General features: G+C 41.2%; 1 protein-coding gene across 1 annotated transcript in view; it reads left to right on the top strand.

Moving 5' to 3' along the window:
* Positions 1 to 303: 303 nt before the first annotated feature.
* igsf21a (immunoglobin superfamily, member 21a) overlaps positions 304 to 12,790 on the top strand; it is a 270,100-nt gene continuing 257,613 nt past the window's right edge. The window contains exon 1 of the mRNA XM_084061419.1: positions 304 to 650. Coding sequence (XP_083917545.1) covers positions 512 to 650 — 139 coding nt within the window. The 5' untranslated portion in view covers positions 304 to 511. The remainder of the gene's footprint in view (positions 651 to 12,790) is intronic.

Below are 12,790 nucleotides of genomic sequence, written 5' to 3' on the forward strand. Positions count from 1 at the left end.
TTACACACATCTTTTAAAGACCCCCTTTCACAAGAAAAAAAATCCGCGGCAATAAATCGGCTTAATGGTCAGAATTAGAGGGGGTTGAATCCAGGCAGGGTAGGATTAAGGAAAATTGTGTGAAATAAAGAGCGGAGTGATCAGGAAAGACCGTGCGTGATTCTGTCTGGAGGGAGGGAGAGAGAGAGAGAGAGAGAGAGAGAGCGAGGGGGGAGAGAGAGAGAGGGAGAGGGAGGGAGAGGGAGAGGGAGAGACAGAGATATTCTTTCAAACCTATCCGTTTTTTTGCTTTCCAATTCTCGACCGCACGGCTGAGCGTAGCTTCTGTTGTCTCTCTTCCGAGAGAATTATACAATTTCTAATTGCAGTGCAGTGTCTTTATTTATTCTGATCCTGGATTCCGTCGCGAATGCCACATGATTATTCACAGAGAACTTCTCGTATTTCTCACTTAATACTTGAGCCGCATCATGAATAGTTTCGGGGCGCCTCTCTATCGCATACCTCTGGAATGGTGGGGATTACGCAGCCGAACGGAGGAGAGCATGTAAACGCAGATGGAGTTTGGGATTTATTGCGAAATAAGGGAAAGATGACCGTCTTCTCTTTGTGCTTGCTCCTGTGCGCAGATCTGCTGGATTTAGCCGTCGGTAAGTCACAGTACAGCCTTTGTAATACCTATACGTGCCCATGATCAATCACCGTTTGGGAGTCAGAACCTCTCACATCATTCAATGCGCAAGGGTCTCTTGACGTGTTTGGAAAGGAGTGAGTCACATTATTTTAAGAGACGTAAAAATAGGCTACCGAACGGCTCGACATCATCAGCAACCCAGCTGAAGGCGATCGGTGTCACATAATGCCTCTCACGCCAACTTTAACTCATGCCGATGAAGTCGTATAGAAGAGAGCGATCGATGAATGATAAACGACTCGCCTGTTGTTACATTCATGTTGCGAGACACGACTCGGGGTGTGGACGTTGTGCGAATCAAATATGATTTCATTCTACATGATATGCAGCCCAGGCTGTGGCAGGTGTGATGATGGCCAGCATGCATGACTGCACGCGCACTTCTAACACGGCTAAACTATACATGGTTGCAGGCAGCGCACTTGTCATGGACAATGCAATATGGCTTTTAGTTGGGAGGGAACTCAAAGTCAAAAAATCATCAAGATTTGGCCCTTGGCGACAAGTTTCATATTTTTGGTATGGTGTTTAGGTATGGGCATAAGGTTTTCAAAAACAATCGCAAACGAGTTGGGCTCGCCCCCTAGTGGGTGGTTTGCAATAACTCCAATATTAGATGGCTATATATGGTCGAAACCCCAAATAATTCATAGAACATATTTTTCAATGGATTCTGTTACTATTGGGCATGCTAAAAAGCATATGATTTTGGACATATTCCCTCCTAGGCGTACCAAAGTAGGCGTAGCCTAAGCTACTTCGGTATGCACTATGCCATCTTAAATTTGACAATAAATAATTAACTGATGGTAATTTTACTGATTCAGTCACATTCCTCATGCCTTAAAACCTAGTGTTAGACACAAAAACACCTTTCTAGGTTGTAGTGAATGAGATTTTAAGCTCCCGCCATCACGGACCGCCATCTTGAAAATGATGCCTTTCCAGAAGTCAGATTTTCCAGTTTTGATTTGGTGTTTCAACCATATACTGACCCATCTAATATTGAAATGCAAACCGACCACTAGGGGGTTCCTAAGTGCAAAATCGTTATTATTTTTTACATATTCCCTCCCAGTTTATAGCCATTTTAAGCTCCCGGCTGCCATCGCGGACGCCATCTTGAAAAAATAGTAACAGCATCCATTGAAAAAATATTTTCTATCAATTATTTGGGCTTTCGACCATACCTATACCTATTTAATATTGGGGTTATTGCAAACAGACCACTAGGGGGCGAGCCCAACTCGTTTGTGATGGTTTTTGAAAACCTTATGCCCATACCTCTACACCATACCAAAAATCTGAAACGTGTCACCAAGAGACACATCTTTACGAGTTCCCTCCCAGCTATTTGAAGAAATAGCAAATAGTGTAATATGTTATCTAGAGCTGTATTTGTGACACATCTGCTGAAGTTGTTGGTCTAAAAATGAAATACAGGTGGATCTATAGTGTCTTTAAAGCAGCTTTCAGCCCGGTCTGTCAATGAGACTGTCTGCTGGTATCCTCGTCTTGTTTTTTCCTGCTCCGTTGAAATGTTGAAATGTTCGGCTGTGTACGTCATTAATATGACACTAATAATTTATTCATACATTTGGAGATTATGTGTCTGGGCTCTAAGTAATTAGGCTGCTAAGTACGTGCTGTATTGATGTTCTGTGTGTGTGTGTGTGTGTGTGTGTGTGTGTGTGTGTGCGTGTGCGTGTGTGTGTGTATGGGCGGGGGTAGGCTGTTTGATATTAAAAACAACAAACAAAACCAAACATGATCTACAGTGATGACTTGTGGTTGTGGGCACCAATTAGCCTATTTGAACTTGATCATAATCAACCAATCCCATCCTGCAGACTTCAATTATGGTTGCTTGTGTCATTGTAGGCTATCATATCAGTATAATATTATGTATTTACAGTAGACCATCAACTATCTAAACGTGCTGTGGTCATCAAGAACATGTTAATATGTCATACATGCCTTGAAGATCTACTGTAGCCCATTATAGCGCATTAGAGCATGACATTATGTAGGCTGCAAGGCAAACACTTGATTCCCTGATGTTTTGTTCAGAGAAAAGTCATTACAAATTGTCTGATATTGGCCAGTGGTTATCAAACCTTTTCATGTCAAGGAATAGGTATTTGTCCGCAGACCCCCCTCTGAAAATATTGTGCCAGGGATCTCCCCCGCATGCAGTATTTATATTGTTAAAATGTTTCAAGAATATTCAAACATGTTCATTCATTGTTCACCCTTTTAATGTTTGCTTTTCATTTTTTGAAAATAGCAGGTCTACAAGCTAGCTCACAATGTGTTGCATTGGGTTGTGAGCTTGTAGATCTGCTATTTTCAAATAATGATGTGTATAGGTTTTATGGTATAATTATGCCCTTGAAGGCAATTACAAAGGTGACTCCTCACTGTATTGTGGATCCCCATTGACTAATATGCAAAATTTGTAAGTGATGTTATTATATATAGGTCTATCAAGCGGTAGGGCAGTCTTGCTCAGACAATGAAGGCTTGCCCACTGTGGGTAGATCATACATGCTCAGTGAAATTATCGCCTTTTTTCTCAATAAACAACACTCTTAGTGTTTGACCTCACCGTGATGTATGGCATCACAGTTATTGTTATGACCTTGCTATGACTTGCTACAGTTCAGGGTGTAAGCTTAAAAAACAGCACAGATAGAGATAGGTCATTATGGTGTTCCTGGATTGTCTTTGACTTAAAATCATTCAGACCACCCGTGGGTTATTTCCGAGTGCTGACATTGTATGCTCACTCCTGTTTGCAGTGCACAACACACTTTTGGTACACCTTAAGACTTAGGTATTCACCAGCATATCCGTTTAATGCAAGACAATTGGTTTTAAAGAAGCTTCCTATCAAAGTTATGATTGCTTCTCCCCTTCATCATTATATATATAGCCTAGAAGCTATGTTTTGAATTTATCATGTTTTTAATAAATCAAAATGGCATTGTCTCATTGTACAGTACCTGTAAGTTGTGTGACTCTATTGGCTTCCAAAGACAAACATCTGTGTCAAGCATGTCAAATTTATGTGAATACGACAACACAGCAGACCATGAAATATATAGATGTTCTACCATGAAGAGTTTTGTGACAAAATTGTATTTATTCGTTCATTCCTTCATTCCTTCATTCCTTCATTCCTTCATTCCTTCATTCCTTCCTTCCCTCCTTTATGTATTTAATGGGAGGATAAAACTAGTTTAAATAAAACAAAAAAACAACTTGCCACTCCAAATTCCTCACTCAATATTTCTTAATCATGGATTTTAACAGCTATGGTACTTTCTGTTTGAGCAACCTCTTAAAATGTACTTCAGTGTCAGCATAATTTTACAACAGAAAGCATCTAACTTTATCTTTGTTGTGAATTTGATCACTATGCCCTGTCACAATTGGCCAGATGCCTGTGCCTTTATTTATTTAATTCTGCTTCATGCAGCCTCATCCACAACCTTTCTTCCACTGGTGATGTTGAACACTTAAACATGGTTATGCAAGCCCATAAATGTGTTCAGCGATTCAAATTCTTCCTCTTCTCTTTCAAAGATTTTACTGTTGTTCAGCTGAAGTCACCTTGAGAATCTTTAGCTCAGTAGTAGCAGCCATGTAAAGTATGTAGCCCACGAACGGAGTTGGTGTTTTTTCACTCTTTTTGGAGTGGAATTTTCTTGTGTGATTCTGAGGAAGATTTCCTTTCAGTGCAAAATATTCTGCTCATCTCAAAACCCATAAAATATTTCAGGCGCAAACTCCTTTTGATGACACATAGGAGGCATTGTCTAAGTGATACTTTTACCCTTGTTTTTGTCAGGGCAAGTTTGTTTTCTGTTTGCCAAAAGTTTGGGCAACACACCCCAATGGGGATAGAACACTTACCCTGGTCAAAAGGTACTATAAGAATCCATTTAAAAAGATCTTGTTGTGCTGCTTTTTAAGAATACAGGCAGCATCCCTATTTTGGAAACAATGTCTGAAGGCCATTTTATATTCCACATGATCTGATGTAACTTGCTCTCATGCTATTGAAGCAGGTTGATGGTGCACTACTGTATGTAGTCAAGGCAGGAATGAAAGCACCCTGAGGTTAGTTTGTTTTAAAAAATGGGCTGCTTCATGGTAAAGCTCTAGAAGATAAAAAGATAAAAGATACATATCTTTTGTCCTACTGTGTTTCCCTGCAGGAAAATCTATAGTCAACGTGGTGGTCAGAGAGAGCGAGGTGTGGGACTGGGAATGTGGGTGGATGAGTGTGTAATCTTGGGCCCTCTCTGTTTTTGCCCTGCTAGCAGTGGGTCTCTAAGGATGTCCATGTCAGTCCATCCAGCACTTAGGTCCCAAACAAGATATGATCCACCAATGTTTGATCAGCAAACACATGACATCTGACCCTTCCTACCCTACGACACCCTGGCCAACGCTCCAAGCGACATACTGTAAACTCTTCTCCCTCATGGCTCCCAAAAGCTGTTGAAAGACTGCCTGAGGCATTCATTTCCCCTGAAGGATGAAGCCTACTGAATTTGTTGACCCCATGGTCCTTTCCTCTATCACCACTTTTAGGTCAAAATATAAATTTTGCACACAACATAATCAAAAGCTCAATTGGCAGATTGCCATGACAGTATGTCCAACACATAAAGATATCAAACATATCCAAAATGCATTAAAATACACATTTCACAATTGATGATGCCACTTAGGTTGCTATTATAGGCTAACCTATTGGCTAAATACAGGTGAGTATTGTGCAGTGAATATAAATCTGCAAACTAAACAATGTAATTAAATAACAAATGTTAACAATCTAGATTTATGTAGTATTATTGCTTCATATACCAACACAGTCTGATATATTGACAATAAATATGTAAACAAACTGAAATTAATAGTTGCCTCCTCCAGGGCCTTGTATTAGAGAGATGTGTCACCTCGGGGGCAGAAAATAGCGCCGGTCACGTGGTTCATGTAAACTCGAAATAGTGACAAACGCTCATGGACTCCAATGCATTCCGTAAACTTCCAGTTCAGGGCTTTGTCACTATTCACCTATAGACGAATCCACAGACACGCTGCCTGGAGCTGCCTGTAGGCGGCCATTGCTGCGGTGTCGCGTCCGCGTAGCGTTGACACCGCAGCAATGGCTGCGCGCAGGGCAGCACTCGGTGGATTCGTGTATAGAAGGCTCTGTAGAAGACTGGCCAGATGAAGTGAACGGAGGTGACGCAACTCTCCTTACAGTATATGGCTCTGGTTACCTCTAACCATAGTGCAGTGATGTTTTTTTTCCTTGGAAAAGTCAGGGTTAATCACTGTATCCAACTTTGAAACTCAGGTGAGAGTTTGGTCCAAATGTTATTCATGAATACAATGATTGTGTTTTGTTTTTGTACCTCAATTGACTCTAGGGCGTTTATCTGCCTATTTTTATTTGTTTGGAGAGGTTCTCCTGAGCACCATTGGCTTAGACCACACTACTCCAGCCCTGGAGTGGTTAGTTGAAGTGTTTATGCTTAAAGTCATTTAGTGAGTTACACAGTAGGAAAGTTTCTTTTTCCCAACAAAGCTAGTTGTTAATGTATCTTAACCACATTAACCCTAGGAGAGTCCCTAATCTGGGGTGGACATTTGGCGAAAATTGCAGATCTGCAAGCTCTCAACCATCGCAATGTGATACGTTGTGAGTTTGTACAATGGCTAGTTTCAGTGAAGATATTTGGTTTAGAGGGGACAAAGGATGGCGATTTTATTTTGGTAAAATATTTCCATTATCTTTACTATTTGCCTTATTTGTTTTGTGAAATTTGAGAAATGTCCCCTTCCCCTCAAAACCCCATACAGTATTAGTATTAGTATATTCTGTACTGTAACTTAATTAGAGTGTGCTGAAATATATTAAATCTTTTAAAATATATATATTTTGTAGTGACAGTCAGTGGTGGACAAGGTACTCAACCCCAGTACTTGAGTCAAAGTAACTATGGAGACTCTATTACTCAACTACAAGTGAATGTAGCTCCATCAATTCTGTACTTGAGTTAAAGTACTGGGGTATTTCCAAGTATTCAAAAGTACCAATTACTTTTATTTATAGTATATAATATCAATGTATCCCCCCCCCAAAAAAAAATAAATAAATCATAGATTTTCTAAAAGAAAAAAATATATATAAATAATGGCAAAAATAGCAGATCTACAAGTTCACAGCACATCATGAGCTTGTATATACCGGTAGCTATTTTCACTATGGCTTAAGTGGTTAATTCATAATGTACATTTTCCCTTACTAGAAAATAGTGGAGTCAAAAGTACAATATCTCTCTTTGAAATGTGGTGGAGTGAAAGTCATCCAATTATCCAATAAATACACATATTCAAGTTACAGATGCAACAAAAAAAAATCTTCAGTACCGTACTCAAGTAGCCTAAATGTACCTTGTTACTGTCCATCACTGGTGACGGTTTGTGTATGCCCAAAAATATATACAGTATATAAAATAAAAATGGCATACACAAATGGGTCTGGCTGAGATTAGTTATGGCTAGAAAGATGTACATTTCCTTTAGGAATTTTGGATGCACTCTACAAACACGGTGAAAAGTTTCACCTAACGTAAAATGAAATGAGCTCTAATCCTTTATCTCGTCTCCCTTTCACTCGATCCTGTGTACAAGCCTCGGAGTGTCTTAAAGGAGAATTCCGGTCATTTTAAGTGTTATGTTTGATGTGTGTCAAATCACTTACCAACGTAGAAATGAAAATCGCGTTACTCGACAGATCCCCCTGTCAACCCCCACCGTTGGCATGATACTCCTATCGTGGATAGCCCAAATTCGCCTATTTTAACAAATGCAAAGTCTATTTTTTTGCTTCTAGTACTCATTGTTGAGTCCCATGATAATGTAACAGGCGCTAAAACTCCCGACAAGCTAACGGCTAATAACAGAACGAGCTAATGCTGGTTGCTGGTTTCTCTCCCGACCTGGCAACCTGGGGCTGCCATGCAGAGAGATAAGCAGCCCCAGCGTTAGCTCGTTCTGTTATTAGCCGTTAGCTTGTCGGGAGTTTTAGCGCCTGTTACGTTATCATGGGACTCCACAATGAGTACTAGGAGAAAAAAACAGACTTTACATTTGTTAAAATAGGCGAATTTGGGCTATCCACGATAGGAGTATCATGGCAACGGTGGGGGTTGACAGGGGGATCTGTCGAGTAACGCGATTTTCATTTCTACGTTGGTAAGTGATTTGACACACATCAAACATAACACTTAAAATGACCGGAATTCTCCTTTAACGCAACAAAATTGGATATATCCTGCAGAATCGTCTTTTTTGTTTACTTTTACTTCTTGATGTAATCTTTGACACAAGTCAATTATGCATTGAACATGTATATGCACGTATATGGATTTTCTATTGTACTCTCAGTGGATTAACCCTGCAAGGCCCAGTGTGATCGCACGATCACATGTATGTTTTATAAAGAAATGAGTTTAAATCATTTTTCTTTTCTGTTATTTTTTATTTTTTTCACCTCTAAATCCTCATTGGGTCCTATTGTTTAGTCTTACAATGCCATTGGCCAGGATATTTGCATATAAATACCCCCCACAGAGCCAGGAATCATCACAACTTGAAAAGAATCTGGGCCTTGCAGGGTTAAGCAAAAGTTGTTTTATTACACTATACAGTATGGATCCTTGCATACTACATGTGCAAATACCAGCCAAACTGTACTGTATGTTGAATTTTAAACAGATAGAAGTGGGATCACAGTTTTGATTTGGATCAGAAAATGGGAAATGCTGGCGATTTGCTGCCAGTAGAATCTGATCTGTAACATCTCTCCATTACAGCAGTGATAAGTGAAATAATCAGTGTTCATGGACTAATGTACATTGCAAAAGGTCACCGGGGATACTGAACATTAAGCACTATTCTACATATTCAAATAGCTATCAAAGGCATTGCTGTGCCTGTAACAGCGTTCTTGTGAAGTAGAGTAGTACAGAAAATGGAAGTTGCACAGAAACGGATCAGTGACATTGTAGCCCATAAGTGGTCCAGTATAATTTATCTGCCCTTCAAACATAACAGATAAGTGTAGCGGGCCTGTAATGTATAGGCTTCCACTCTACTTTCAAGATGAATCAGCATTTAAGCAGCTCTGACAATATTAATTGATATAACTAGACCGGTGCCCGGCCTAGTCAGGAACGATGACGTCGGGAACGATCCATGTTGTTAATGCATTCCCCGCCCTGTTATGCAATACCTGTTGTACCCGTCTGTCTGTCTGTCTGTCCCTTTTATTTGCATAATGGATACTGTACTAAGTGTCGGTGAAGATACACATGATGAATTTGAGGTCGATTGGTTGCACGGTTCTCAAGAGATGCGGGGGCAAGATGGACTTGCACGCACACACGCACGCACACAGAGATCTCATCTCCATAAATACCCATATATGGGCATTCCCATATGTTGGCTAATTGGTCGGATCTGCGGTTCTGGACAACCGGATCTCCATATAGGCCTCCATAATGGCCATATCAGTATTGGTTGGATCGGGGGCTCTGGACAACTACCTATCCGACCGACCTGGGCACTGCAGACCCGAGGGTCCCTGGCGATACGCGCAGCGAATTTGATGTCGATCGGTTGGACGTTTTTCGAGATACGTGAAGGACAGGTACACTCACACGCGCGTATGCATGCACATGCGCAGAGATTTCGCGAATTCATAGTAGGATTCTGTAATTTTATTGTAAACTGACAAGAAAATGTATCATTGTTTGTCAGGTGACCAGCCAATGCAGGGGCTGATGTAGCCTGGTAAACCCTCCCTCCGGAAATCTCATTTGTCATTTATTTCAGGAGTGAGTCTGGCATGATCGCCCATTCTGCAATTTTGGCTGTGGGCTGGAGTTGGGCGGGAGTAATACCCCTTCAGCCAATCAGCAGTGTTCCCCTTCAGCCAATCAGCAGTGCAGTTTTACCACCTCCAGACTAATGTGACGCAACGGGACTTTTGAGACGGCCATGCCCAAAATAGGTTGCCTTATTCGGATACATGCGTGTCACTGCCCACCCCTGCTGGTTCTCTGAAGTTTTATTTTTAAATAGGCTCTGTCATGATTAATTGACCACATATATGAAGTTAAACAACTAAATTCTATCCAAACGATATCTTAAAAGTAAATTCCGTGCCTCAAAAAAGAAGTTTGAGAGCGTTTTAAAACCGAAAGTAAGAAGTGAAGACAACGCACAAATAACAATGGCTGCCGTTCGTTTTTTGTCGGCTGCACTCAGGCTGCACTCGGCTCCATTCGGGCTCACTCGAACTCGCCACCTGATTGGCCATCTGTCGCTGTCAATCACAGAACGATGAGCGACGACGCTGATAGGCTCGTCCATTTGGTGAACGGGCTAGAAACGCCCAGACACGCCTTCAGGCCAGACTCCTCCCTGAAATCAAATGGAAATGAGATTTTCCGGAGGGAGGGGCTTTACCAGGCTAGGGCTGATGACCCTTTATTCCGACGGCCCAATAGTTCAAAAAATGATTTGGTTAGTGTGAGTTTAGGGTTATGGTTCGGCTTATTTATAATGGGGCCGGTTGGACCAATGGTACTTCGGAACAATGGATCATCGGACTACCGGCAACGTCATATGGAAACTTGAACACACTGATTGATGCACAAGCTAGATATTTTTTTCTTGTCTTCTATAAATAAATTCCACAAACCCTGCATGTATATGTGTCTGTGTAGCATATGTCATATGCACGTCTCGAGAATCATTCAACCAGTGGCCTTCACATTTTCTGTGTGTATTGCTGAGGACCCTTGGAAGTGCAGTGTGAGTGTCCGTCAGATCGGCGGTTCTCCAGAACAGTGTGCAGTTCGGTTACATACAGTCAATGCAAAGACGCAAATACATGTACATTTGTACAGGGCGAATGATGCAGCATGACGCAAATGACGGGTGTCGCATTTGAATGACGGCCATCAATGACGCTGGTACCGCACTAGTACCAGTAATGACAGATATAGCTTCTGGCAAAAAAAGAGTGTGATACATCTGATGCTTTCCTGCACACTGCACTAGTCTGCAACCAACGTAGACTGTGCTTGACTCACAGGAAGTAAAAATAGATATAGTAGGAAAATGGAATTTGGTCATGCATGTCACCATCTACCAATCTCCAATTGGGCTTTGGCTATACCCAAATCTAACGCAATCCCTCATTAATTTTGTTCTTCTTCAATAGACGCTTTTCACAACCAACATTTTGACATGTCATAGATAGTTAACACAGCTGAAGGTAATACCATTAATTTTGGGTGTTTCATTTACTTTGTGCCAGCATGGACAAACCCTGCATAATTAACTTAATGTTTAATGTTTTTACCGTCAGCCAGGGCAGGAATTCCAGGGAGGCCACGAAGGCCATGGCCGGATGGCCCTCAGTTTGGCCTTGTGCCCCTCAATGGCATGCCCTGAGGCCACAGTGGCCTTAATGCCCCAGCTCACTGTACCACTTTCTCCTCTGCCTCTTTCTTGTCATGTAGACGCCAGTGTCTTTTGTTGAGATTCTGAATTCTTTAAACCAATCCAGTGACTTTGATTATGGCTGGGCTGAGCATGGATCAGATTGTAAATACCATAATCTATTTATTTCACTGCCGATAGTCTACGTACATTTTATTTGATGGCATTCCTGCGGCTGCCCTGGCATTTGGCCTTTGTGCCCTCAAAAAATGGACAACACTAAAGGCAAAGTGGCCTTGCCTCTAAAATTACAAAATTCCAGGCCTGCCGTCAGCTGTGTTTACTCATCTGTGATACATCAAAATGTCTGCTGTGAAAAGGCTCGATTGTTGATCACACTTTGCAACTGTCGAAGAATCATCTATTTGCTGGTTTGTGTTCCTCATGGTGTAATCTAATATGCTCCCATGGGCATGCAAATGGAGAGGCTTAGAATTAAAGTAGAGCTCTATGAAAGAGAAATGCTGGCTTTTTTTGATCTGTTGATCATCTCTATCATTTCTGTGCCTCACTTAGTCTCACTATCATTTACATACTGTATATACAGTAAGCCTCTGCAGCTGATTTGTGTTCACACTGTATGCAGATATATCCGTGTTTATTTTGTACATAACTACCTCAGATCAGATGATGTTTGCATTGATGTATTGGTGTCTGTAAACCTATTTCACAAGGCACATGACTTTCTATTGACTGATGTATAGTAAAAATACTTTCTCACTTAAATTACGCTGCCATAAATTGGAACAATATTATGTGATGGCTAATAGTCTATTAACTTTTTATTTTGCACAATTTATTTGCTCATTGGAACTGTCAATAAAGTGCATATAGTGTAAACTAGAACAATGTGCTCCCCGGAGCACAGGTCTCCGCCAGGCCAGGTGGTAGAAGAATTTTTGCCAATCAGGATGAAATATGAAGAATCGGACAGGTCTGTCTTGATGACATGACTGTAGAGATAATGTGTACAGATTTACGTGAGATGTTTAGACAAAATATGTAGGAGTAAAATAAAAAAATGTGTTTTAAAAAAATCGGCCTCCTGGTGGCACTATAATAGGCCAATGTGAAAAGGGTGGAAGACACACGCACGCACGCACACACACGCATGGACGGACTGACAAACGGACGGGCGGGTGGAGAGGGGCGAAAACATAGTCTCGGCCACACCTTCGACCTGGCGGATACAATATTATGAACACAAAAATGGCTACAGCTCAGAAAAGTGAAAATGTCATTACCTTCCCTGAAGAATAGTCCCCATTACCTTTGCTTCTTTGAAAGCTAAGTGAGTGACCGTCAAGAGCTGTGATTACCTATTACAGCATAACCTGTGGCTATCCAGTGAACAGGTCACTGTGAACATGTCGTTACCATTGTTGCTCACTTTTCACATACATTGGAATTATCAACCCCATTTAATTTTATGAGGGGGAAAATTATCTTGGGGCATAATGGTGACCCAGAAATGACAGCTTTTGTTCAGAGGTTTCAGCC

Source organism: Gymnoscopelus microlampas (genome assembly GCF_963454915.1).
Source record: "Gymnoscopelus microlampas genome assembly, chromosome: 7".
NCBI classification, from domain to species: Eukaryota; Metazoa; Chordata; class Actinopteri; order Myctophiformes; family Myctophidae; genus Gymnoscopelus; species Gymnoscopelus microlampas.